At 42.2% G+C, this 26,510-nt stretch overlaps 1 protein-coding gene across 1 annotated transcript in view; it reads right to left on the reverse strand.

Moving 5' to 3' along the window:
* The window catches only part of LOC147663834 (NEDD4-binding protein 1-like), a gene marked incomplete at both ends in the record, with an annotated part of 112,528 nt that overhangs the window by 14,307 nt on the left and 71,711 nt on the right, over positions 1-26,510 (reverse strand). The window contains 2 exons of the mRNA XM_086950169.1: positions 2,719-2,815; positions 17,221-17,351. Of these exons, the coding sequence (XP_086806295.1) occupies positions 2,719-2,815; positions 17,221-17,351 (228 nt within the window). The remainder of the gene's footprint in view (positions 1-2,718; positions 2,816-17,220; positions 17,352-26,510) is intronic.

Consider the following 26,510-nt stretch of genomic DNA (forward strand, 5'->3'; position numbering starts at 1 on the left):
AGTATTCAAAAAGTGAAGAATCTGCAGTTAGAATTTTCTATCAGAAATGTGGTTTACAGTGCGGGCAAGACGATGAGGGTTCGATTGTAGCTTGGAGACAAAGTCATGGAAGCCTTGCCAAGAGCCTAAATGCTCCTAATTTTCTTATTCAATGGAAATAAGTCCCATCAATAACTGAACACTATGGGCTAGATGTACAAACATTAGGAACACTGATTTCCCAATTCTGAGTCGCAATAAGGAAATCAATATTCCTAATGTATGAAACTCATCGAGTTTCATTTAGAGATTCCTAATGGGTCGCAAATCGACCTACCTCGTTAACAGTAATGAGGTAGGTCACAATTTGTGACCCGTTCGGAATCACAGCCATCACATGGATAGTGGCCTGCTGTCAGCAGACCACCATATCTGCGATTCCTTTTAAATAAAGCAATTTATTTCATTTAAAGGAAAACTGGATGAGTTGAAGAACAAAAAAAACCATGATTTTTTTTTTTTTTTTTTTTTTTTAGAGTATGCAGTGGTCCATGGGACCACTGGCTGCTCATAAAATATTTTCATTTACATTCTCAAACAGGTCCCCAAGAGAACCCATTTCCCCTTTGCGAAATGGTTACCACAAGTTTTAAACTAGTGGTAAAGTATTACAGCTTGCAAATGTAATTCAACTGCAGAGCAGCAATAAATAATGTATCGGTCCAGTATTTGGATGGGGCGCCCTAAACACGCCCCTTCCAAATACGGAATCGCAAATGCAATTAGATACCAAGTAACCGAATCGCATTTTTGTACATTAGAACAAGCATTTTTCCAGTTTCTGTGAATCTGCCCATGTGCGAACGGAAAAATGCTTTGTACATCTGGCCCCAGACTCTTAGTACTGGACTTTCTTTCAACAAATCAGTGCATTCTGTGAGCTGCAGACTTGTTTCGCGTCAAATGAACCCTTGCAGTTCATTAAGATTGAGCGATCTAGACAGTGGAATATGATTGTATTAAAAGAAAATAAAGGTACTTTTGAATGCACTAGGATTTTTTGACATCTTTATTAGATTTCATGTTAAACTTATTTTTGTTCGGATAGGATACTTTGGATGATAATGTAAAGCCTTTGTGATATAAGGTGAAAGACTCCTACCTAGACAGGCTGGAAAACTCTGATCACTTGCAACCACTAATCATCTGCGTATGCCAGGCTATAAAGCCCTAAATAGGCGGCGTTCACTTCCCCATAAGGTTGCTTGTAGACATTCCAAATCGATCCCCTCTCCAGCCCCAGAGCCTCATTAGGAATATAACCCATGTACATCATACCAGCAAGTTGTGGCCAAAACTGAACCTTGCACCATAAATTGGCTATGGGCTTTGAATCGCTCTGCTTACCATCTAAGCATGGCTACAACATTGTAGCTTAGAGATGGTGTGACCAGACACACCTAGGAAAAAGCAGTCAGTAAGCTACCCTACAGTACAGATGCCATGCCTGAAGAACTGCTGAAATTGAGTGGAGTGAGACACCCTACAGTGAAGTGTGCACATGCTGAGCCTGTCACCGCAATAAAAGAGAGCACAAGTGTTGATGGCGGGTGTAAAGGATATAAAAAAATGAATGAGATGTGCAACAGTCAATCTAGCTACAGCATTCCCATCTTCACCACACAAGGTCCCTTCTTTTGCAGTTCTTTGTAACTATTTTAAGAAAAATGGATTTAAAGATATCCTTACTCTAAAAAACATTTATGATGCAAGTGAGTTCAACTGTAAGGGTCTGTGAGTTGATTAAAAGTCCACATTCAAGTAATGCTAAATATATCAGACTATTCTCTCTGCAGCATACAACCAAATGTGAAAAAAGGAGGATGGGGAAGTCAATAACCGGTTTAAATATCTGTGTTTCATACGTCAACACACAAATAATTACATTTGTGTGTTAAGTGCTTGTGAAAGGTGACAGCATCACTGAACCAGATCCTCCCAGTGACAATATGGTGAAAACACAAATACAATGGTGACCTACAGCCTAGGTACTATATAACCTGTAGAGGGGTGCATAGTTCTGTACCAGAGCAAATTTGAGAATTGCACCTAAATCCCCAGTTCTGTATGGCTGCTGAAAAAACCCAATTTTTTTTAATAAACCGTAGCATACTAAATAGAGCAGCAGTGTACATTTGATAAGAGAAAGATTGTAGTAGTCTGTTCATTTCTATTTTCTATCATAAGACACCTTAATTGTACATGCACCCGAATATAGACAGTGTACAAAATTGCTTGTATATGTTCAGCTTGAAAAATAGCGGATGACTTTACAGAGAATGCCATTAATGGCTCCGTCACATCTTGAACAGGAGACACCTTACAAAGAAACAGATGGGAAGTAAGGTACAGCTAAAAGTGAAATACAGAAGGTGGAATGTGATGACGTGAAATGGAAGGACAAATAATTTAGGTCGAAGTACACACAATACTGTGCAGTGGTTTTTAAACTCTTATTCATACATTACAAATATCTTTTTTTGTAAAGGGAGTCTTTATAATTTGTCAAGCCTCAAAACGTTTTGGTCCAGTTACAAGCTGGAAATTAAAACCTGGTCTATCCATTCAAAGGTCTGCAAGTTGATCACTAAGTTACTTCCCAGTTAACAGAGGATACTATTTCCCCGTAGTACAGTCTTAGGAGGAATGAGATTTGGATTAAAAATACAAACACCATACCGATCATCATGTGAAGCAATTCTTGAGCCCAACACCATTCTTGCAGGCGTGAGAGACAAAATTCCCAAATCCTGGAGCTGCTGGAGAAAGTGCTGCTCTGTAAAGGAAAAGATCATGCTTCAGAAAAACCAGTTATTCAGAATAATTTTAAAATAAACATTTTTATGCAATCAATATTGCATTTATTATCACACAAGGAAATTCTTTTAATTTAAAGCTATCTTTTTGACACACGCCTTTTGCGCTTTCAAAATTCAGTATCCAACTGAGGTTGAATCAACATTTGATTAGGGACAAATTAGACACCTTATAAGGTCTAAAGTATTTAGGAATACATATTTAACTAAGGCACAGTAAGAAAATATGCCCCATCGATCTACATTGATTTAGAGGTAAAGAAACAATAACAGTCCTCGTTTCATAACTGCCTCTACAACTACATGGGTCCTTGTACTTACTTTTTTGTTGTTGCTGTAAATGGTTTCCATAGGAGGCCTTTACAGTGAATAACCAGATTCGAATCTGGTAATTCACTGCTGGGACATAACAGTGGTAAGCCAAACTGATTATCCACTTTATGATATCACACAGGGGGAAGCCCTTGCTTTCTCTTTGTTCCACCGTCTCAACCAGGTCTCCAGAGGCCCGAACAGAGTGGCAGAATGGCAGTTGGTGAACCATGCAGACAGCCTTTAGAAACCATCTTCTTCTCAGTCAGTGGGTTTCCCGGCTTGTACGGAGGGTGGAAAAGAAGCTGCACTATTAAGTTGCTCTTGCAGAGTCAGTGGGGTGCCTGCACTCCGCTCTCCATGTGAGAGCAGAAGGAGGCCTTGTGCCGGGTGGGGTGGTGGATGAAAGGAGGCCAGATATTTATTTTTGGGTCACCTATATTTAAAGTGTCACGGGTAAACATATGCACCTGGTGGTGTGGCACGGTCAGAGGAGGCCAAGTATTCATTATTATAATTTTTTTTATATTTAGAGAGGAGCAGGGGAGGGTGTTTTCAGAGGCTGATTTAGGTGGGTGGCAAGATGCCAGGTATTTTTTTTTAGGTCTCATCTAGGCAGCGCTTGCGCTATCTCTTCAAGACACGATATATTCATGATATGGGCATTAAGCAACACCTATCTTTCTAATTGGCTCCTACTACTGCCCTTTGTAAATTGCTGCTTTTCAATGGTTAATATGGTCACTAGTACCTCCTTTTTTTCTTTTATAACCTCCCATGAGGACTGTCCCTCTTACATGTGGTGTTACTCACCATGTTATTGATTACGGTCTGAGGACTCTTTCATGAAGGCTTTTTTAGGCTCAGAAGCTCACTTGTGCCCATGCTTGCTCCCTTTCCTCATAATTATAAACAGCTGCTCCTTATATTTGCCAATGCTCGCTCCCCCTCCTTGTTAAATGTAGAAGAAGTGCCATTTTATTGAACAATTTATAGATGGTCTTTTCTTTTTTTAAAGCGCTCCATTTCGCGCTTTCACCTTTACAATAGCTGCTGCGCGCCTTTAGTCTTGCGCAGATCACAGTATTTACTTTGGAAAAGCACATCAATTAACTGACGCCATTACCTATGGATTATCCCCACTCAGGCGTTGGTGCAAGATTTTAATTTACTGTGTTGAGTGGTTGCGAGGTACCCTTGGTAATCAAATTTCCCATCTCATTTATTTTGATTAAATATTTCCTACATCACTGCTCATTTTAAACAAACTACAGTTGCACACAAATCTCCATGTAGATTAACATCATTCTGTCAAATCTAATTAGGAATGGATTTCCCGCAGCAGGAACATGGCAGTTGACTAACACCAGTCGCAGGAGCCCGACACTAGGGTATGGCCACATTCAGAGAAGTTAACCTGGTCAATGACTTTTAATAGATTTTTTTTGCCCACTGTAAACGGCACACACTATCCTTCGATTTTACTCTGATTTATGGCTGCAGCGTTTGTATGACACTCACCCCATAGTGGCTCAGAGGCAGGACCGAATGAGGTTAATTCCACCAGATTCTGCGCACTCTTGAGATCCTTGCTGGTGCATTGCATGTACATGCTTTGGCGGCCTGCGTTTGTTTCCGGGTGAAGGCAAGCAGCCTCAGCACAGAGCATAATCTGTGGGCGGAAGAGGGATTTCAGCATATGAGGCACAGTCCAGGTTCCTGTGACAGAGGCATGAGGCAGCAGGAAGACACTTTCTACATTGGAAAACTTGTGTTTGCCCCTAAGGAAGTTGTGTAGTAGGAACCGAAGCTGGGGGGTAAAAAGGAGGTAGCAGAGATGTCAGACAGACAGAAAAACTGGACGGAGCCAAGGACATTTGCTACTTTGGTAGATCTAGCTAGCACCCAGTTGCAAAAACTGGTTAGTTGGTCCAAAGGAGCAGGAAGAACCAGGTATTCGCTGTGCTGTGGTTTAGAAAAAAAAGAGGGGAATCTCTCCACTACAGAGCAATCCGGAGACAGCATTCTCCAGGGTTGGACTAGTCAGGAAATCAACTGCTAATCCAAGGAAGATTAGCCATATTTCAGCTGGTAAAACAGCCGGTGTGACAGCGACCATGTCAACTCTGTCACTTAATTCTTTCTTCAGAATAATAAAGCAGTCGAAGGATCATAAGTAACTGGTGGAGGTGGCCTTAGCCAGTCAAAGGTGCTGGGGTGGGTATCCCAGAGTACCACTGTGGGAGAAGAAGACGTATCCCTACATTTAGCAAATTGATTCTGGCCGCTCTCCACAGTAGGCGGGAGGGGGTCCCTCCAATCAGTAGCCTGAATTCTTCTCCAAGAAGCACAACAGCACATGAGGGTCAGAGCAATGTTACAGAGGTGAAAAAGGTGAAAGATGAAAGGCAACAAACTTAGATGGACAGGAAGAGGGGCTTGCACAATTCCTTGGAAAATATTTTACTGAATCTCACATCAGACATAAAGAAAAAGTTTGAGATTTCAGATATAAATCAGTAAGAGATCCAGGGGAAATGCTGTGCATTACAAAAGAAATGTGATTATCTTCCATAATGAACGTCCACTCTGGAAAAGAACCTCTAGAAGATGAGTCTCACTCTGCATTCAAACACCCAAGTGACAAACCAGCTAAACCTACAGCTGCAGAATAAAGCGTTTATGCCTACAAAGGCTGGGGAACCATTCTAGGCTTAACAGCCTGAGGCTGCTGAGCATTCCGGAAGAGGCAGAGCAATTTGAAAGATCAAGGTTTACGTTTAACAGTCTAAGGGAGGTTATCCTGCATGACAGGCCGGATATTGTTTTAGATAAGGAAATCCAAAGCGCCCATAGAGAGCCCTTTAAATGAATCTTAAACTGAAAGACACCCATTACCCCCCCTACAATTCCCCCTTAGAGCCCCAAGAAGGTTCTTGTGAACTTCCATACCTATGCTGTAAAGGAGATGATTCCAACTCGTGCAATAGAGGAGAAAGCGCTTATTTGATTTACGAAGACTATACAAATCATGTGAGATCAGATATAGGTAAAACAGCAGCGAAATGGTACTTGTGGATGAAATTACTACGTAATTATGCCTAGGTATCAGCTATAATATTAGCAAATATTAAAGGGGAGGCAGCATCAGTGGCTATCCACAGGGAGTTCAGTCCTTTACAACAGGAGCACAAACTTTTTTTTAAATATTTGAAACTGTGTATGAAGATTTAGGCAGTGACAGTTTGGGTGGAAAAGCATTGAAACTACAACTGATGGGTAGTCCCGAAAAGGACACCTTTAAGCAGACACCTGTTTCATCAAAAAAGAAGTGGGACAATAACAAAAAACAAAAAGTTAAAGAAAACATATCAATCCAGAGGTAGATCTCCTTGACAGGAGCCCTCCAAAAGGAGGTATAACCTTAGGAATAGTGACAATATTAGGAAACCTGACAGGTATCAGGGTACTGCGACATGTTCCTCTCGTTCCTTTCAGGGTTCAACGAAAAACTCTTGAGAGGAAAAGACGGCCAGACAGACATGAAGAGTGTACAAAGTCCAGGGACAAGCAGCACGCTCAAGAATATACTTCTAAAAAAGAAGATGAACCAAAACAAAAAAAAAAAACAGTTAAAAAAGAAGAAGGTTGCATGTCAAAAGATCAGATATTCCCAGAATTCTGAGGTCTCGACTGCTGCTCTGACTATGCTAGGCATTGTGGCAGAAGTAATAATAGCTCGCCAGAACCTGACGGGATTTCTGGTGACAGCGGACTTGAATGATTATATCACAGTGGAAACACCTGATACTAGGGTCTCACATAAATTGTATGAAAAAACACTCCAAATGGCAGTATCCAATAAAGCAAAAAGGGACGGTGGTCAGGGAGATCTTACATCAACTTGAATACCAAGGGGTGATTGAAACTTGAACCTCTCAAATGAATAACCCTATGTTTCCTGTATCAAAATTGGACAATTTATATAATTTAGTTTTAGATTACAGACATTTAAACACTTGCATTAACACATTTGCAGTAGAAAATGCACACAGTTCTGCATTAATGAATAACATTGTACGGGAAAAATAGAAAACCACACTTGAGATCTGAAATTTATTTTTCTGCCAGAATAGAACGCCTACAGAGCAGATATTTAACCGCATTCTCCGCAATGGGCTCCCAGCAACAATTTTGTAGACTCCTCCAGGGGTATAAGAACAGCCTGGGGTTGTTTTCAGCCAGAGTAACTAAATTACTTAAAAATGTGGATAGAAAGGCATTGTCCTATGTAGATGAAATTTAATCAACAGATTAATGACCTGGAGGAACCCTTGATCAGAGTGAATACCATCATTTTGGGATTTGCCTCTGAAAGTTACAAACTCAACATATATATATATATATATATATATATATATATATATATATATATATATATATATATATATATATATATATATATATATATATATATATATATATATATATATATATATATTCAATGAAAAAACCATAGGTTATAGGCCATATATAGTTAGGAATTAGCATTTACAAAACCTTATTTTACTCGCATAAAACCATTGAAATTCCATATATAGTTAGAAGCGCTAACTATATATCGCGCACCCGCAATCCACTGCTGATGATGTCACATATTACATCATTCATGACATGGTCAGTGACATCACTGATGACATCACTGATGACATCTCAAATGACATCACTGATGACATCACTGATCACAACATCCAGTGATTGTATGTGTCTGTAAAGTTTAAATATGTTTCACATATTGAAGAATGAGTGGATGTATAAGTGTCTGGATGAAGAATTTAGTAGGTGCATGACTGACTGTATGAGTGAGTGATTAAATGTGTCTCACTGAGTACATGGGTTAGTGACTAAACTGTCTTAATTCGTGCATCAGTATGTTTGTTGTTGTGTAAGCTGCTGCATGTGTTGATCAGTAGCTATAAGAGTGGCCATATGGGTTATTGATTGGTTGCCCAAGTATTTGAATGGGAGGCTGAGTGTGTGTGTGGGTGGCTGGGAGGTGCGTGACTCTGTGCATAGATGTGTAAGCAGTTGATTCACTAGGAGTATGAGTTCAAGAGTGCATGTGGAAACAGCTATATGGGCGGTTGACTGTGCATGGGTGTGTTGGTGAGTGAATGGATTTCTCATTGCTACATGTGCAAGTAAGTACGTATGTAAAACACAATACATGTGAGAGTTGAGATATATAAATAACTGAACATAAGAGCCAGTGAATGTGTGAGTGGCTGTATCGATCACTGTGAGCTTGTATCAGGGATTATATAAGAGAGTAAATATGTGTTATTATATGTTTGAATAAGTAAGATGTGTATAACTGTATAGTTGAGGAAATGTAGGTGTGATTGATTCTTTGCATGACTGACTAGGTGTGTGAGTAACTCCATGGATGAGTGACAGTCTGTGAGTGTCTGTTTATACTGAGTGTATGTAAGGTTATATTAGAGTCTGAAGAGGTTCATTGTATTATCACATGAGTGATGTGATCAGTGATGACAAATGAGATGTCATCAGTGATGTCATTTGAGTTGTCATCAGTGATGTCATCAGTGATGTCATTTGAGATGTCATCATTGATATCATTTGAGTTGTCATCAGTGATGTCATTTGAGATGTCATCAGTGATGTCATCAGTGATGTCACTGACCATGTCATGAATGATGTAATATGTGACATCATCAGCAGTGGATTGCGGGTGCGCGATATATAGTTAGCGCTTCTAACTATATATGGAATTTCAATGGTTTTATGCGAGTAAAATAAGGTTTTGTAAATGCTAATTCCTAACTATATATGGCCTATAACCTATGGTTTTTTCATTGAATTTTCAAGGTTTTGTAAATGCAAATTCCTAACTATATATCCACTATAACCTATGGTTTTTTCTGTGAATTTCATTGGTTTTTTAATAGCAAATATGAAAAGCTTTAAAATGTCAAGTACGTGATAGATAAAAACATTTTCGTATTTATGCACGCTGATGTGCTTTGAACGCTGCACCCCCCCCCCTCCCCTCTTTTGCCTTAGTAGTACTCTCTCTTTGCAGATACTGAAGGGTAGTTAACGCAGGCCTTTACCCCCGTTGTAATCCGTCGTGCCTCCTTGTCTCTCCATTTGATTGATTGTTGTCCAAGCATTTACTGTTTTAGAATTGGTTCTCTTTGGATCATTCTCTATTTACAAACAAGCACAAAGTCGCAATACTCTGTTTAGTCTTTGCAGATAGTGAAAAATCGTGTAAAAAAATAAAAGTAATCGAGCAAAATCAGTAGGCCACTAATTGGATCTCTTTTTGACCTCGCTAAAATAGAAATATTAGGAACAACCCTTCTTGAGAAATACGAAAATAGTGAGATGAACTGAGCTCCACACCATGAGGGCTGCAAGACAGCTCGGCTCCATCACCCATCCCGCACAAAATAACGACAAACCCTATGCAAATATTAAAAATATAGACAACACACCAGCAAAGAAACAGGGTAAAACATTTTATTAAAAAACTATTTACATAACGTTGGTTTATAAGATGATGTCAGTAGTGGACCGATGTGTGAATAGATCGAAAACAGCACAAGGCTCCAAGATCCGGATAGCAAGCTCCTGGATGTTGGGTGCCATAGTTTAGAGTTCTGAATTTCAGCCTTTTTCAATGCCTGTGCTTTGTTGAATCAAAATGGCGGCTTGACACAAAGCTGACTCAAGCGTTGTTACTGATGCTATGCAGACCAAAACTGGTTTTCAGTTTGTACATTTTTCTAGATTTTTCAATCCAAGTTTGGTTGACTTTGTAGAACGATGGCTTCAGATTTTCAACATACGGTGTGGTGGCGCTGACTGGGAGGGGGCGCTTCGCTCCTGCCCCCTCCCCAAGTAAGATTTTCATACGTGAAAGTACGTTAATGGTTTTGGTCCCTGAGATGCTTCGATGTCACTACCATTCTCAAATAGCATAAGTTCTGGATGTTGGGTGCCATAGTTAAGAGTTCTGAGCAGTGCTTGTAACACTGTCTGAAGCTTATTTCCACCTACTGCAGCTTCACTATTCTCAAAGTAAGTGAGTGTCGTTTGTGGACCTGACTGCATTAGAAAACAATGTGATATGTTACCTTCCTAAACAGCTTGACGGAAACATCCAGAAACACTGTAGACTACCAATTCGATCAGTTCCGGTAGCGCCCCAACATGACCCGGAAGAGAAGAACTTGCCCTCCCCTCTTTGACTGATGGTTCTTGTTGCCTGTCCCCTCTGTTGTCATTTAACAGAACTTTTTGGACTGCTGAAAGGGGTTGTGTTCTGAACGCTGGTTGGTGGAGACATTTAGACTATATTCTTGACCTACGTTGTCGCGTAATGCGTTTTATGACACGCCGCGTTAGCGCACCCGGAAGTGATCCGAGGCGCGGCGCGCAGCGCGTAACGTAAGCATAACAGGTCATGTGACTTGTTAATAAAACTTTTCATTGGTTCATTTTACTTTTGTTAATTTAATGATGAAAAGCTTGGTCATATGACCTAAAAATTACGCTTTTTATTATTTTCGAACAATATTTTTTTTTCAAACATATGTTATAATATTCCAGGCTAATGTACTTTCCCGGAAAATTTACAACTGTCTTGCAAGTAAAATATATTCCTTTTTCGAGAAAAAGGGCGTTTCTTCCTTCCATGACGGAGCCCTTGAGTAAAAGAGATTCGGCCTGCTGTCTTAGTCGCCGATACGCCTGATTATCAGATTCTTATCGATCACTTTATGTTGCAGACATGAAAAACACAACTGCCCTTGACCATTTATCTTTACTGCGTTCCTACATATTATACCTTTTATCCGTCATGTAATTGGACTGCTTTATTTCACTTGCCTTTTACTGATTCGAAAACAGTCACTAAAAGTAAAAACTTTACAAATGAAAATACTACTACCGTGTTTTGTTTTAAAAACCTTTATTGTGAAAATGTCAGTATACAAATACGGGCCTATAACCACGTGGGCCGGCCACGGAGCAAACTGAAATCGTATATGATGAGGAGACATTTACACTGTAGAAGAACGTAACGAGCGGGCCATTAGGTGACAAGAACAAAGGTGTCTAACAGTTGCGGAATCGGTGGACGTACATTTTGTAATTAAAATACGACAGGGCCACTTACAATAACATTTTCTAGATATACATTTGCGGGCAAAGAGTTACGAGTCCCATTTATACCGGCGCCATTTTGGGCGAGGCCGGGCAGGTCCAAGATATAGTCAAAATGTCTCCACCAACCATCGGCCAGACCAGAACCCCTTTCGGCCCTTTATGCTACAAGATGGTGTCTTCCATTCAGAAAATATTGGTGGCAGCATTTTGAAAGGAAACAGAAACAGCCGTTCTCCTAGTGAGTTTCACATTGTTACATTTAGGAAGAATGTTGAAAAGTAGTATGTGGAAAATCTGAAGCCATTTTTCTACAAACTCTCAATCAGACTTGGATGGAAAAAAAAAACCTGAAGAATGTACAAACTGAAAACCAATTTTTGTCTGTATAGCACCAACAGTAACGCTTGAGTCAGCTTTGTGTCAAGCCGCCATTTTCATTCAATCAATAGCGTCCCCCTGCACACATTCAGGGACCTGGTCGTGTCTTCAGATGAAACGCATTGTAGGAAAAGAAGCAGAAAGGAAAAGGCAAAAAGTTCCGCCGGACCTAGTGAAGCTGCAGCAGGTGCAAATAAGCTTCAGACAGTCTTACAAGCACTGCTCAGAAATCTCAACTGAGGCACTCAACATCCAGGACTTGCCATTCGGATCTTGGTGCCTTGTGCTGGTTCCGACCTATTCACACATCGGTCCACTACTGACATCACCTCATAAGCCAACGGGGCACCCCACGCCGACTTTCGGCGCAGCATTGTAGGATGGCCACACCAGTGCGGCAACTTGCTGGACACAACATCGGGGCCATCCAGATCTCGGCGCGTTCGACTCACTGTACCGCAACAGTGACCGCAACTCAGCTGGACACGCCGTCTTTCGGCGCAGCATTGTAGGATGCCACACCAGTGCGGCAATTTGCTGGACACCACCTCGGTGCCATCCGGATCTCGGCGCGTTCGAGTCACTGTACCGCAACAGTGACCGCAATTCAGCTGGACACGCCGTCTTTCGGCGCAGCATTGTAGGATGGCCACACCAGTGCGGCAATTTGCTGGACACCACCTCGGTGCCATCCGGATCTCGGCGCGTTCGAGTCACTGTACCGCAACAGTGACCGCAATTCAGCTGGACACGCCGTCTTTCGGCGCAGCATTGTAGGATGGCCACACCAGTGCGGCAATTAGCTGGACACCACCTCGGTACCATCCGGATCTCGGCCCGTTGTGCTGCCTTCGGCCTATTCGCACATCGGTCCGCTACTGACGCCGCCTCACGTGCCAACGGATTTTCTACGCTTTTTGTAGCCCTATGCCGCATAACAGGTCATGTGACTTGTTTATAAAACTTTTCATTGGTTCATTTTACTTTTGGTTTCCTAAAGATGGAAGGCTTGGTCATATGACCTAAAAATAACACTTTTCATTGGTTTAGAACATTTTTTTTCCCCAAACGATGAAAGCCCCACCTTGTTTCTGGATCATTCAGACTGAAGCTGGCGTCAGCATGAGAGCACCACCATCTCGTGGCTCCGTCGTGGTCATTCCGCGAGCAATCATGGCAGCCGCTCCCCACCGGAAGCCTGCGGGAGTCGGGGGCCCCCAAGACTATTATACAATCTTCACGGCTGAGGGGACGCTTTTCGAGAATGGAACCCAAGCCCTAGCAGGCAAGCGTCCGAGTTCCAAAGTGTCCCAGGACCATTTCAGTGGACCAGGCCTAAAACCGAGGAGCTGTCCGCCATTTTAAGAGCCATGTGGCAGCCGCCTATCGCTGCACTGCAAGAGTGGGAGCAACTCAACAACATGGTGAGCGAGACGCTGTGGCCGCAAGAGCGAGCGCAACTCAGCTAGATGGCCGCCACCTGGGGAGACCCGTTCACGCCGGCTCCCCCACGCCCCCCCCCTGGGCCGCCGCACGCCAATTTTCGGAGCAGCATTGTAGGATACCAAAACCAGTGCGGCAGTTTACTGGACATCACCTGGGTGCCTGTCGTACATGTTGTGTCAGCCATGTGACACTGGACACAGACCGCTACTGACGAGGCCTCCCCCCGCACCACCCGGGACGCCCCACGCTGTTTTTCTGTGCTGCATTGTAGGATCCCTAAACCAGTGCGGCATCCAGGCGACATCACCTGGGTGCCGTCCAGAACTCTGCACGTTGTGCTGCCTTGGGACTATTCGCACAACAGACCGCTACTGACGAGGCCTCCCCCCGCCCCACCCGGGACGCCCCACGCCAATTTTCGGAGCAGCATTGTAGGATCCCTAAACCAGTGCGGCACCCAGGCGACATCACCTGGGTGCCGTCCAGAACTCTGCACGTTGTGCTGCCTTGGGACTATTCGCACAAAAGACAGCTTCTAACCATTGTTGCTTTTTGTATTGAGAAATGTTTAAATGTTTTTAGTTTTTGTTCCGTTCGTTAAAGTTAGTAGTTAATAAAGTTTTATAACCTTATTTTGTTGGAGTGTTATCTATTTTTTTTAAAACGGGTGAATGGGGCCTTGAATCGGGTTATTGTCATGTGTGGGCTTTGGAAGTGTGCTGCTGCAGGATCGGACATTTCAAACTCAAATGCACGTTCTTTTTCTTACCTTTCCGAAGCATGGAGCGCAATAGCAGGCAGAGAAAGGGTGATGCACGTGTTGAACACTACCTGACCTGGCAAGTTGCTGGCAGTGCCCCCCCGCCCGCTCCTGAAAGAGGGCACACACACACCGCCGCCCCGAGTACTTCACAAATCTTTAAAAGACCATGCGCTTGTTCATGAGGCTTAAATGGTTTATCACCTCTTCTAGAACCCCTGCATCGACCCTCTGACGTTTCATGGAAAAATTACCATGTAACACAATACCAAGCCCTGTCAGCTGAAACCCCCAAGGAATCGTGGGGCATATTATCAAGGGGGTTTATCTCCGCTTTTTTGGCTTTAAAAACCATGAAAGCGGAGATAAAATTATTTCCCTATTATCAAGCTGTCGCTAACACCAGTTAGTGACAGCTAAAAGGAGATAGCGACCATCTTGGGCCCCGCTTTGCATGTCAGTGATACTTATCACTAATGACATGCAAAGTGGCGTGCCAAGATGTTAGCGACTGGAAACAGTCCCTAACATCGCTACCTTCTATTACCAACTTTTGGAGATATTCGCGCTAAGCGCGAATATCTCCAAAATCTAACACCTGCCCTGAGCAGTTCTTAGCCATGTTATCCAATGGGAGGTGGATAACATGGCTAAGAGCATTAGGTCGATAATACATGAATATCGCTGACTTTTCTGCGATAATAGCAAGGTTTATCTGCGATAAAAATCGCCGATGTGCGGCGATAATTTTTGTCTCTAAACAAGTTAGAGACAAAAATTATCGCTAGTTGTTCGTAATATGCCCCCGGGTTTTTGCTTGCAGAAATCGGGAGGCGGGAGACTAGCACTGAAATCAGTACTCACACGCCTGAATCAGGAGGATTGGCATGTCTGAATTCTCTACAGCTGGGGCCATAAACTACATCCGCAGGGTTAGGTGATAGCCTGGGACCAGCCTGGCATCTAAAATGGCTGCCGTGCACGACAAAATTGTGGCATTCGAAAAAAGGCAAGATGGCGCAGCCGCTGGAAGAGATGTATCAACATATATCAGCCTCCTCAGCCACCCTCAGGAAACATAGGGGATTAGGATACGTCTCCCGCACCCCCTTATACCTAGTACTTTAATTAACGAAGCACAAAATGGCGAATTCCCGTTTCGCTACCAGTTTGCGGCCCAGTTCGCGGCCCGTGAAGCGCTTCTACCGTGAAAAATCATTTTTTTTTATTTTCCCCACGGGACCCTTTAATAACCCCAACAACATTCCTAGGGGGTCAAGAGGGGGATACCTTGCCCCCTTTCATTAAATTCCCCCTTAGTTTTTCACCTTTTCTTCTCTCTCGATCCTACCGAGAGACAAGATGGCGGCCGCTCCGGACTGTCACGCAGCAAAAAAAAAAAAAAAGCTCACGCACAGCCGCTGGAAGAGATGTATCAACATACATCAGCCTCCTCACCCACCCTCAGGAAACATAGGGGATTAGGATACGTCTCCCGCACCCACTTATAACTAGTAATTTAATTTACGAAGCACAAAATGGCGAATTCCCGTTTCGCTACCAGTTCGCGGCCGCGCTTCTACCGTGAAAAATCATTTTTTTTTTTATTTTCCCCACGGGACCCTTTAATAACCCCAACAACATTCCTAGGGGGTCAAGAGGGGTCTACCTTGCCCCCTTTCATTAAATTCCCCCTTCGTTTTCCACCTCTTCTTCTCTCTCGATCCTACCGAGAGACAAGATGGCGGCCGCTCCGGACTGTTTAGAATGTTGACAGACACCGGAGAGCCAATCAGCTTTCTGCGCGCAAAGTTCCGATAAGCGAAAAGTAAGCGGACCGGATCGCTGCCCAGAGCGCTGTTACAGATATATATCTTGGTTTGAACGTTAATTTCTCAAAAACTACTGGAGCACATATATTGAGACCTAGCAAAGGCACATCAGGCTAACAGTCCCTACAATTTTGCCAAGTTTCGTGCAAATCCATTCAGCCGTTCGAGCTAAAAGTGAGTCCAACCGCCCTATGGAAATTAACATGGGAAAAACGCGTTTTGGGACCCCCCTTTTTTCTCGGCCCCCCCTTGACGAAACCCCCCCAAATTTTTAGGGGCTGCTCAGAAACAAAATGTGCCATTTTCCTGAAAATTTCAGCCGATTCCGTCCACAAACGCCAAAGTTATTAGACATAGAATTTTCAAAAGTCCCATAGGGAATTAATCCTAACTATATATACCTACTGGCGATAGCCAGTAGGTAATATATATATATATATATATATATATATATATATATATATATATATATATATATATATATATATATATATATATATATATATATATATATATATATATATATATATATATATATATATATATATCCCACCTTATTGTCCTTTTTCTAGGATATGTGCTTTCAAGTGAAGGAAAAAGCCTAGCAGCTAACTTTTTTGAAAAATGTGCGCTGCTCCAACCGCCAAAATTATTAAAAAATGTACAATCAATCCTGGGATTCCTGAATTTCAGTTAGTCAGTGGATACAGGAACACACAGATACTCTTCGTTCTTTACAAGCGGACATGATCGTTTCTAAACACTTACAGACACACGTAAACGTATGCAACCTGGTCATCACTTTAGTTGCAGGTCAATCAGGGTACACCTACCTAACATATAAGGAAAGTGAGACAGTACCAATAACACATAAATCAAATGTGTACACAAATGCTGGGATACGCTTTGCATCAACAGAAACATTATGCCAGCACTACAGACTGCTGTAGTGAGAGAAAGAGCACTGGCTCAAGGGAAGAGTACAATAGTCGTTAACCCAGTTCCAGCCCGAAAAGCTGTGACATCGGCAAGCATTCCCAATGCTAAAGCCTCACATCCAAGATGGATACAATGGGTTAATTCTCTCACTGCAACAGATGTAGAATACAGGTACGACCCAAATCTAAAAACACAAGCATTTCTACAATACAAACAAGAATATCCTCTACCAAATGAAATAATGCTTCTAGATCAGTACGAATACATATTTACACTGATGGTTCTGCTCAACCAGCCATAGGGAGTAAACAGCAATACAGCGCCGCGTGTGCCATCGTTAAAGGGTGCATGCAGGATGGAAAGTTAATCAGAATTGTACAAAAACCCAGTCTCCAGGAGACTGCACGGTACCTCTGGCAGAATTAAAACATTTTAGTAATGGATTAACAGTCAGTGAGGAAATCCTGCATCAGTTCTAAAGAATACAATGTGTCTTTATTACCTGTATTATTAGGATTACGCCTTGTTCTCCACTGTGGAACAAACACAGTAATGTTTCGGTGGCCTTGTTTCCAGAAATACTCAACAGCAAGGGCAATTCCTCGGCATGAAAAATATTGTTTGAGACCGTGGCTATTAAAAACAATAAAAAAAAATATACAAACGATTAGCAAACCTTTACAGTTACAGATATTACACAACAAGTTACTGGTTGGATGGCATGTTGTTGGTGACATTACTGTGATGAGTATTACCTTCCCCTTTATCAACAGATTGGTAAAGTTTGACCCCATGCACATCCCATTCTTAGACCCCCCTACAGTAAATCTGCTAAACTACCCAGAGTTTGGATCCAATTTCCAGCTCCTTAAAGAACAAGAACCAAGGATAGGAGAAAAAAAAAGTTATATCCTTCAAGTGTCAGAATTCCACATACCATTGTGTGCAACTCATACAGGATTTGCCACTTACATAAAATACCTGTAATGCAATAAAGTGGCCTACAATACAAAGTTCCTTTTGATAGACATGCCGCAACTTGTGACTGCTGTGTTAGGTCGAGCCTAGGCAGCATGCATGTACGGTCTCTCAACATGCTGCATCTCCTCTGTGGGCTATTGACGCACCCATCGTTTTCCATTCAATATTTTGGATGTCTTTTCTGAAATTCGGGCTTTTCATTGGTGCACCGGTGTATTTAAGGGCCTGTGTGTGCTTGGTTCTCTCCCATGGTGACTGTCCCTTTTACATGTACTCTTCCCCTCCTGTCTATATGTGTTCGTTTTGGAGCACTATTTGTTCCTTCTTCTCATTTTCTTTTGTTTACACAGAGGCGTGGGAAGGCTCCCCCTGCCTTTCCATTTCATGTGCGAAAGTGAACAGGCCTGTAAATCTTGTTAAGCGCACACCCAGTGATTGCATTACGTCTTGCACTGTAATGTTTTCACTTTTATGTTTCCCTTAGGTCTTTATTATTGATGTAGCAGCAGGTATTTCCACAAACTGGAAACTGTCATTTAGAGGTCACCATTTTCAAAAATGGGGCATCTCAATTAGTCGAGGACCTGGGTAATGTGCGATAGAAGAAACAGTGGTCCTAAACCTCAGTTGAAATATTTGCTAAGTCAATACTTAGTTACTCAATCCAAACATTACTTAGAGCATAGAGTATATCAGCAGCTCAATGTAGTATATACTATATTAAATAAAAAAAACAACGAACAGCATCAAACTTAATTATTACCAAGCAATTTTAATTCATTGCTTATCTAATATGTTCATTCTCATTGTTCATAAACGTACAGTATATGAGAACCAATTCAAAATTGTCAATAGATCACAATAATGTACAATTGGTGAATATGCCCCAAGGGGGAACGTGCATAGACAGAAGTGGTCAGGGATGATATAAGTGTTGATAGAGAAGCAAAAGAAAGAATCAGAAAATGGTGACAATAATTAATAAATACAATTATGAGAGAAATATGGGATCGGTTTGAAATCACCGTCCAAATGGTCACCCGGCCCTAGTATAATGTGTATATGGATTTTTAACAAATAATCGGACATATATTCCAAACTAAGCACGTCAATGTTAGGGATCAATCCAGGTACGGGTGGAGTCAAAGAATGGGCGTCGACGTTTCAAATAGTCTAATGGCCCGACGGGTAGATTACACCTCGGCCGTGCGAGTCTGCATCAGGACATTGGGGAAGGGCAATATCACCAAGGCTTGGTAATCTTGAAGTTCCTACAATAGTTAAGGACATGATAAGTCTGTTGCACCAACATGGATAAATATAAATACTCCCATAGAGGGGGGAAAGCTTACCCGAGAGGGAAGTAGAATGAAATTTCAACCATGTGTGGACTCTCTCACACAGGGAAGGTGTGTAATATCACCTAAAGGACAAACACGCCAATAATTAAAACCTGAACTCTCTAGGAAACCTCCTCAAATAACAGCTACTCATATGATAAAGAGGAGTTTTCCATACCTAATGGTATCAGAATGGACTCTGTGAGTAAGTTAGTCTATCATCCAAAAACTTGCACACATCACAGACTCCTGTGTAATCGTGGCTTCAATTATGTGCAGATAGGAAACGGCGTGATTGACACCAATAAACCTAAAAGAATGGTATATATTACACACTATACGTATGGATTCAGATTAGCTTTATTCGATTTTGGTTTAAAATCATAAAAGCAGCAACAATACATAAATAAATACCTTAACATTTCATTACAAAGTAAATATCAACTATTAGAACAGGATTAAATAAGTACGACGGGTCAGCTAATCAATATAAAATATTTCATTATCAAGTAGAACTACTCTAAAAACAAAACGGGTCATGCATACAGTGCCACAAAAAAGCTTAGGGTTCAGGGGAAGAACATCAGGCAAACCTACGTCAGTAGTTTTCTTGTTAATTGCATACTATCATGTCAATTAAGCTAGTACTCATGAGTGGCCTCTTTGTAGTTGGTTCTCAGAAAATACAATTTTTAGACAGTGGTTCAAATCTATTAGAGGCTAGAAGGTTAGTGGCGCTAGGTGCACAAGATCCCCTTCCCCAGGAGTTGTATTTCTTTGCCGTTGATCTTAGTAACGGGATGTGAGGGATGCTCGGGTAGAAGTCATGCAAGTCCCAAATACAAATGGGGCCATCTCCTTCTTTGGGCTGGCAGGATCGTAAGTAGGGGACGATGTTCCTATTCTTAAATTTAATTAACACCAGGTCCCCAGGGGTGTCTTTGGGCAGCGTACCCAACCACCCCACCCTCCTGACGCTCAGGATTCCACCATCTAGATAAGGTGGCAAAGGTCTGTTGTTCTGTAACCAAAAAATAACCTTATTTAGCAGGTCCTGATGTGTTTCGTGTTTTCCCTGGCTAAGTGCAGGAACCCCAGAGAGGACAGTCACATATGGGGCGGCTTCAGGAGGTAAGTTAGTACGTGGCACTTTTTCTGGTTCGGCTCTGGCCACTGTGTAATTTATTAACGGGGGTTTTAATGCCACTTTAGGGCCTATTGCGGTAGGTGTATTAAGAGGTAGTAATTGAGTTTGGGCATTCTTACGTGTAATTGACTTAAATTTTTCGGGGGTAATGGGAGGATTAGGGCAAATGGGTATTGCCATCTTATTGGTTGGTGGAGAATTCCTTTTAATTATTTTCTCAATGCTAGTCAGCCTGTCCCCCAGGTCATTAATTTTTATTACCAAAGGTGATATGACAGATAGTAACAGTTGCTCGAGCTGAGCCAGTAAAGTCAGTTGGGAGGACGATAAAGGGTCATCTATTTTATCCACAGCCATATCCGCCGTTGATGTGGTTGGGTTAGAGGGGGATGATGTAGGGCTGGTGCACAATTTTTGAATTTTTGTTAGGTTCTCATTGACATTTTCCCCGTCATGCTTCCTTTTAATATTAATATTGAGACCCTGAGGCTGTGCGTTGGCTTGAGTTTTGTCTTTATTTAAAAGTAGGGATAGGTCCCGCGGAGTGCAGTTTGAATTATCAGAATTACTGCCCATAATAGGGGGGGGGGATGCATCTGGGACATACTTGGTGCCACACAAGGCATTAAGCTCCTCCCAGATAGAGATGTTTTGTATACAATGCGCCAAAAAGCGGCAATAAGCAGTACAATGCAAGTCAGTAAGTACAGTGCGTCTCTATACCTCCTCCTATGGAAAAATCAGGTGGGGTGGCCCGTCCCGTCCTCTTCTGGCCTCTGAGGGCCGTTGAGGGCCCGCCCTTTGCCTGGGCTTCGCCCTGGGCGCCGACCCGCGCGCGATCCAGCGACGCGGGGGCTCACGCTGTACTTCTGAGCACCTCCGGGGGCGGGACAGGACGTGCGCGCCTTCCTCGGCGCAAGGGGTGCTGGAGGATGTGGTCCCCGGTCTCCGGCGGCAGGGAAACAGGAAGCCCGGCATGGGCTACGGTGAAGCAGCGCTGGAGCGGAGGCGATACTGGACCCCAGGGGAAAGCTCCCAGGTCAGTTCCTCGTGCAGAATGGTCCCCCTATACGTATGGTGTTTCAAACACGTTTCATTATCAAACAGTAGGGAAGCTCTAATGGGTACCTTAAACAGGAACAGGTCGCTCGTATCCACGTGAGTAAAAGGCCATCAAATAGCTTTGTCAGGTCGTCTCGCGTAAAAGGGTACAATCTACAAATCGATTAAACCCTCATATGTGCCAATTCGTGCACCCGATACCAAGACAAAAGACAACTTTGCGCAGCCTCTCATACCTTCTACACGAAGGATTCCGTCTCCATTCAACTACAAGCGTTTGCGTGTGGACGCTAGTAAACGCGGAAGCGACCCAAATACAATTTGGGTGCATCATCATGGAGCTAGAAAGAGGGCTCAGGGCTCCACCGTGACACTCAATTAGAACGTCCCCGTTTGCAAGTGCGTAAACTTAACCGAGGATTCTCTAGTGTCCAACATTTAAAATAAATAAATAAATTAAAAAACACCCAGGCTATGTTTTGGATCCAAAATTCTATGCACCAAAATTGTTTTAAAGATTCAATCATGATCGGCAAAGATGGAGGCCGAATTCAAACCAACATACCAACGTGTATCCAAATCCAAACCGCAACAAGTACTGAGGTGTGCCACTGCATGAAGTCTCTGCCATGTCTCCCAAACATAACTCTTAAAAGGGATTGGAATGGTCGGGGGTACTCATATCCTTTATTCTACATCACTCCTGCTCATATATATTCCTTTTCTGTCATTGCCCGACATTTATTGGCAGACATTGGGTAGAGTGCGCCTGCAATAGGTCAACGAATGGAAAGCTCTTAATAAACCTATTGAGGACATGGCTATAGTTGCACGGCAATTCCGATGCTAGTTCGATAAACAACGTAATATAAAACATTTAGACAAACTGACATATATGAACATACATTATAATGCAACAACTTTGCTGAACAACACACATTATAGATCAAAAAATACAAAACATTATATATAGATTTCAGAGGATGCCTGTTCCAGAGAACAATTTCATAGTAGTCAGATTAACATAATAAAAATCAATGCAATCCACATACAGTATGCTAATCACAGGTTTAATAATGACACCCGTCTTCTGAGCTCTTCTTGTTCGTTAAGCCCCCTTATTACTGTGTTCAAGGAATATATCCATCTACATTCCCCACGACTTAAGGTGCTTCCCAAATCCCCCCCTCGTATCCATATTACATAAGCAATGAATTAAAATTGCTTGGTAATAATTAAGTCTGTTGCTGTTTGTTGCTTTATGATTTAATATAGTATTTACTACATTGAGCTGCTGATGTACTCTATGCTCTAAGTAATGTTTGGATTGAATAACTAAGTATTGACTTAGAACATTTTTCAACTAAGGTTTAGGACCACTGTTTCTTCCATCACCATTTAGAGTTCAGGCGTCTTTGTCCACAACCCGTGTGGCGTTTTGATGTTAATCGCGCCAGGCTAATTGATGTGGAAATCTAGATGTGATTGAGGGACCTTAGACATCATGGCATGCTCAATAAATCAACAATGCTGTGGCGTGAAGGAAAATCCCTTTATCAACTACTGTTTACTGAGAGTTTTCCCTCTTTCATCACCAAAACTGCGACTGGATTGCCACAGAGTGAAGCAACAACAATCCTGTAAGAAGCCAGAAGCCCTACCATCAGACCACACCAGAGTCGTCATCCATCACACAGTGTAGTGAAGACAGGACCCTGCTTGCACACATTGCTATGTTAGCATAAGCGTAGAAGTTTAAACTCCATTTTGCCACTTTGCAGCTTTTGCACACAACACTACATATAACAGTTGTTGTAAGTTAAACTGCTTTATTTTCCTAGCCTGGAATGGCTTGTTTTAACATCCCTAGACTTACATCGCAACCTTAGTCTGTACACTGCATGCAGAAGCCTTCAAGGTCACCATAACAATGTATGCGGTTATTCAGGTTGATCGGCCCATGCTCTAGACACAAACACAGCTGCAGCTAACTGAAATACTAGTGTCTTTAATATTGCACTGCATGCATGAGATTTGGACACTTCGAGAAAAACCTTTTCCAGTGAGAAAGAACGCTGCTAATCCTGTGATGGGATTCACTTCTGCTGATCTTGGAGGTATGGGGTTCCCTATTCAAGCCTAAGAGACCTATTAATATAAAACCTAGTTCCTAGCAGGGTTCACAAGGCGCGATAGGACCGGTTTCCACTGTCATTATAATATGATTTCTCCCTTTGTGTTTCATGGAATTAATGCTGATCAGATTGTTTTTAATCATATGACTGCTTATGTTAGTAAAAATACTGCATCTTAGAGCACGTCGTTAAACTTTTCAGTGTCTAATTACTCATGTTGTGGACTGGTATGAGAATAAAAACGAAAGAGTGTTCTTGAGAGATCCTGAGAGTACCCCAAGTCGCATGTTTTGGGTAGTCCAATCATTGGTAGCTTCGCTGTAGGACGGAGAGCTAATGAGACACTGATGCTAGTCGGATAGGGGTTCTGGGTACTGAGGGGAGTTTTTTGGTACACCACAATTGACTGAGGTCCTGGCTTCCTGTGCATAGTTATGTGCATGAGCAGAATCCCTGCAACAGAACAACAAACTTTTCCTCTTAGCCCCGGGCTACCCTGCTGCAGCGCACTTCTGCTCCAGCCCCCACCTCAATAAGAACCCGGGAGAAACAGGGCCTCCAATCTTAAGAGAAAAGACTTATTTGTCCAACTTCTCCTTCCTTCTATCATGACCCTGCCCAACTCGACCAAAGCCAGTAAGTGGCAGGGTTGGAATGGGATTTGTTGGTTAAAGATTCTGTAAAGGCCAGGAAATATATTGAAATACAATATCATTTAAAGGTAGTCTTAAATAATTTTAAACATCTATCTTTGTTCACCTTATCAGTCAGGAACAGTGCCTTAAAGGGACCGGTACTCACAGCTACTAAGTACTGACACTTCTACATTTGCTCCTCTTGAGACCTGGAACTTCTCTGTGCAAAGGAGGAGAATACCTGTACTTACAGGAATAACAGGGCAGGCTTGGATATGTGCAACAGGGTAGATAAGGCTCTTCTGCAGAAGACAAATGTATTGTGATAGAATGCATATCTGCAGCACTTTTAACTCTGCTGTTGTTGAGCTGATCAATCATTTAGGGAAGCTAATTTACATTAACTGAGGGGAGCTGAAATTACCAGAGTCCGCTCAGATTGGCTGCAGGGCCAAACTGTCCTGAAACAGTCATTCAGTTTACAGCTATTCTAGTGGTCAGTAGCGGAGGTGATTGTTTGGATGTCCTAGCGAGTTGAAAGCACCATGTGAAATATTAAACGCAATGCAGGTGACAAATTGGAATCCTAGAGAGGCAGATTTTACTTTTCATCCTTCCCATGTTGGGAAAGTAAAACCGGAGTAGGAGTGCCTGTTATTAAAGCATTTGAGTGCAGAATGTAAACCTATATACAGACAAAAATGCAGTTAAAACCCCTTTATATAATCCATATCTGGAATGCAATGCATGTTTACAACTTAAATATTCAGTTCCATCATACATCCCATAAGTGTGCTTTTCCAGTAATTTTGTTTAAGCAGCATTGAAATCTTGTGTAATCTAAAGCAAGTCACATGTAGGTGTCTGAGAAGGTCAGGCTGCGAGTGATTGTTCATGACTGGGTACAATTAGGAGCCCTGGAGTGCAGTATGCAGGGAGTGCAAGTTTCTCACATAGCAGGCCAGTTGTGATACTAAATATTCAATCCTTGGCCTCTCAGCAGACAGCAATGGTCACTTATGTGCAGGGCTGCTGCATTTATGCCACACCGCATCAGCTCAGCTCCACCTAAGCACTAGCACTAGCACGCCACCCCCACCTAAACATAGCTCAGCATCATTGAGCACCACCTCATCATCACTCAGTACCACCAGGCATCATTAACCACCACCTCAAATTATCCTCGGAGTATGGCATCTATTCATCCTCCCCTAGTGTCAATCTGCGGCTCGCATTATAATTTAATAACTATTTCCCAAATTCCCTCCATTATTTATGGCTATAACAAAAAAAAATTCTAACAAACTAGGATTATAACATGCAGAAAGACGTAAAAATATGCAAAACATTTTAAATGATAAATCATTTTTTTTTTAAATAAAATCGTTCAGTTGTACACAATGTCTTCTAGATGATCTATAAACTTACAAAAATGCCTATGAACACCTTTATTATAACTTATAAACATGCAGCAACCAATAGCACTAGGTTTCAAAGACGAGACCTATTGTTTATGTTGAGCCTATCACTCAGCACCAGTTGCCTGGTTTGAAAAAGCATATTGTTACCTTCAAAAGTACTTACATGGGCCTATAAATCACCCATTCAATGTCAATGTTTTCATCTTCTGGTTGACCTTCCCCTGGAGCATTACCTCTTTACCATTGTCTTGACTGAATGACCTGTGCCCTTCAAATCACAATGAGGGGGAAGAGAGGTTTTTTTTGTATCTTCTATTGGCCTATCACATATGCAAATAAATATTGTAACAAACCCAATCAATGTGATGCTTCGTGGAAGATGAAGTAAAGTTCTTCCACATAGATCGGAAGAGGTATTATTTATAGGATGCAAGGATCCTCATCCATCGAAGTGATATACTTCATACTCTACTCCTGCTACTCACTGGACGGAGCGTGCAATTCCCAGTGCTGCGGTTCCCGAGCAGAAACAATATTAAAATGGAGGAGTTTAACCTTCAGGTAATTTTAGCCATACTCCCCAAGGCGAAATCCAGAATAGGTTGGCCTGCGAGGAAAAAAGGAGCTCATTGGCAAGATGAAAGGCCAAGCCAGCTGTTGCATGCCCAAAACCTGTGAAGTTGGTGCAGAGCTAATTTACGACCATAAACACAGTTTCAGGGCAGGTGAAACCTCCTACAAAAATGTTGAAATCATGATTGTACTTCGTTTTGATATTCAAATAGAAGACAGTGCTGTGTCCTAGACTGAATTTAGTGTGAATTAAAAACAAAAAACACCTGCCACTTGTAAGGCAGCTGAATGCTCCTTGGTGCCCTTTCCATACAGGTCTGCTTACGTATGTAGGTAGGCTAATCAAGAGTTGTTTGTCTGATGTATTATTTAATATAATTTTGTACTGGTTATGAACAATACACTGTCAGATGCTACCAGCAGTCTATTATGTGAGTGGATGCCTGTTCGATTGCTCAGCCCGAGGACTCTAATCTACACCGGCATTGCTAGATACAA

This window comes from Lissotriton vulgaris, unplaced genomic scaffold (genome assembly GCF_964263255.1).
Source record: "Lissotriton vulgaris unplaced genomic scaffold, aLisVul1.2 SCAFFOLD_4855, whole genome shotgun sequence".
Classification (NCBI taxonomy): Eukaryota; Metazoa; Chordata; class Amphibia; order Caudata; family Salamandridae; genus Lissotriton; species Lissotriton vulgaris.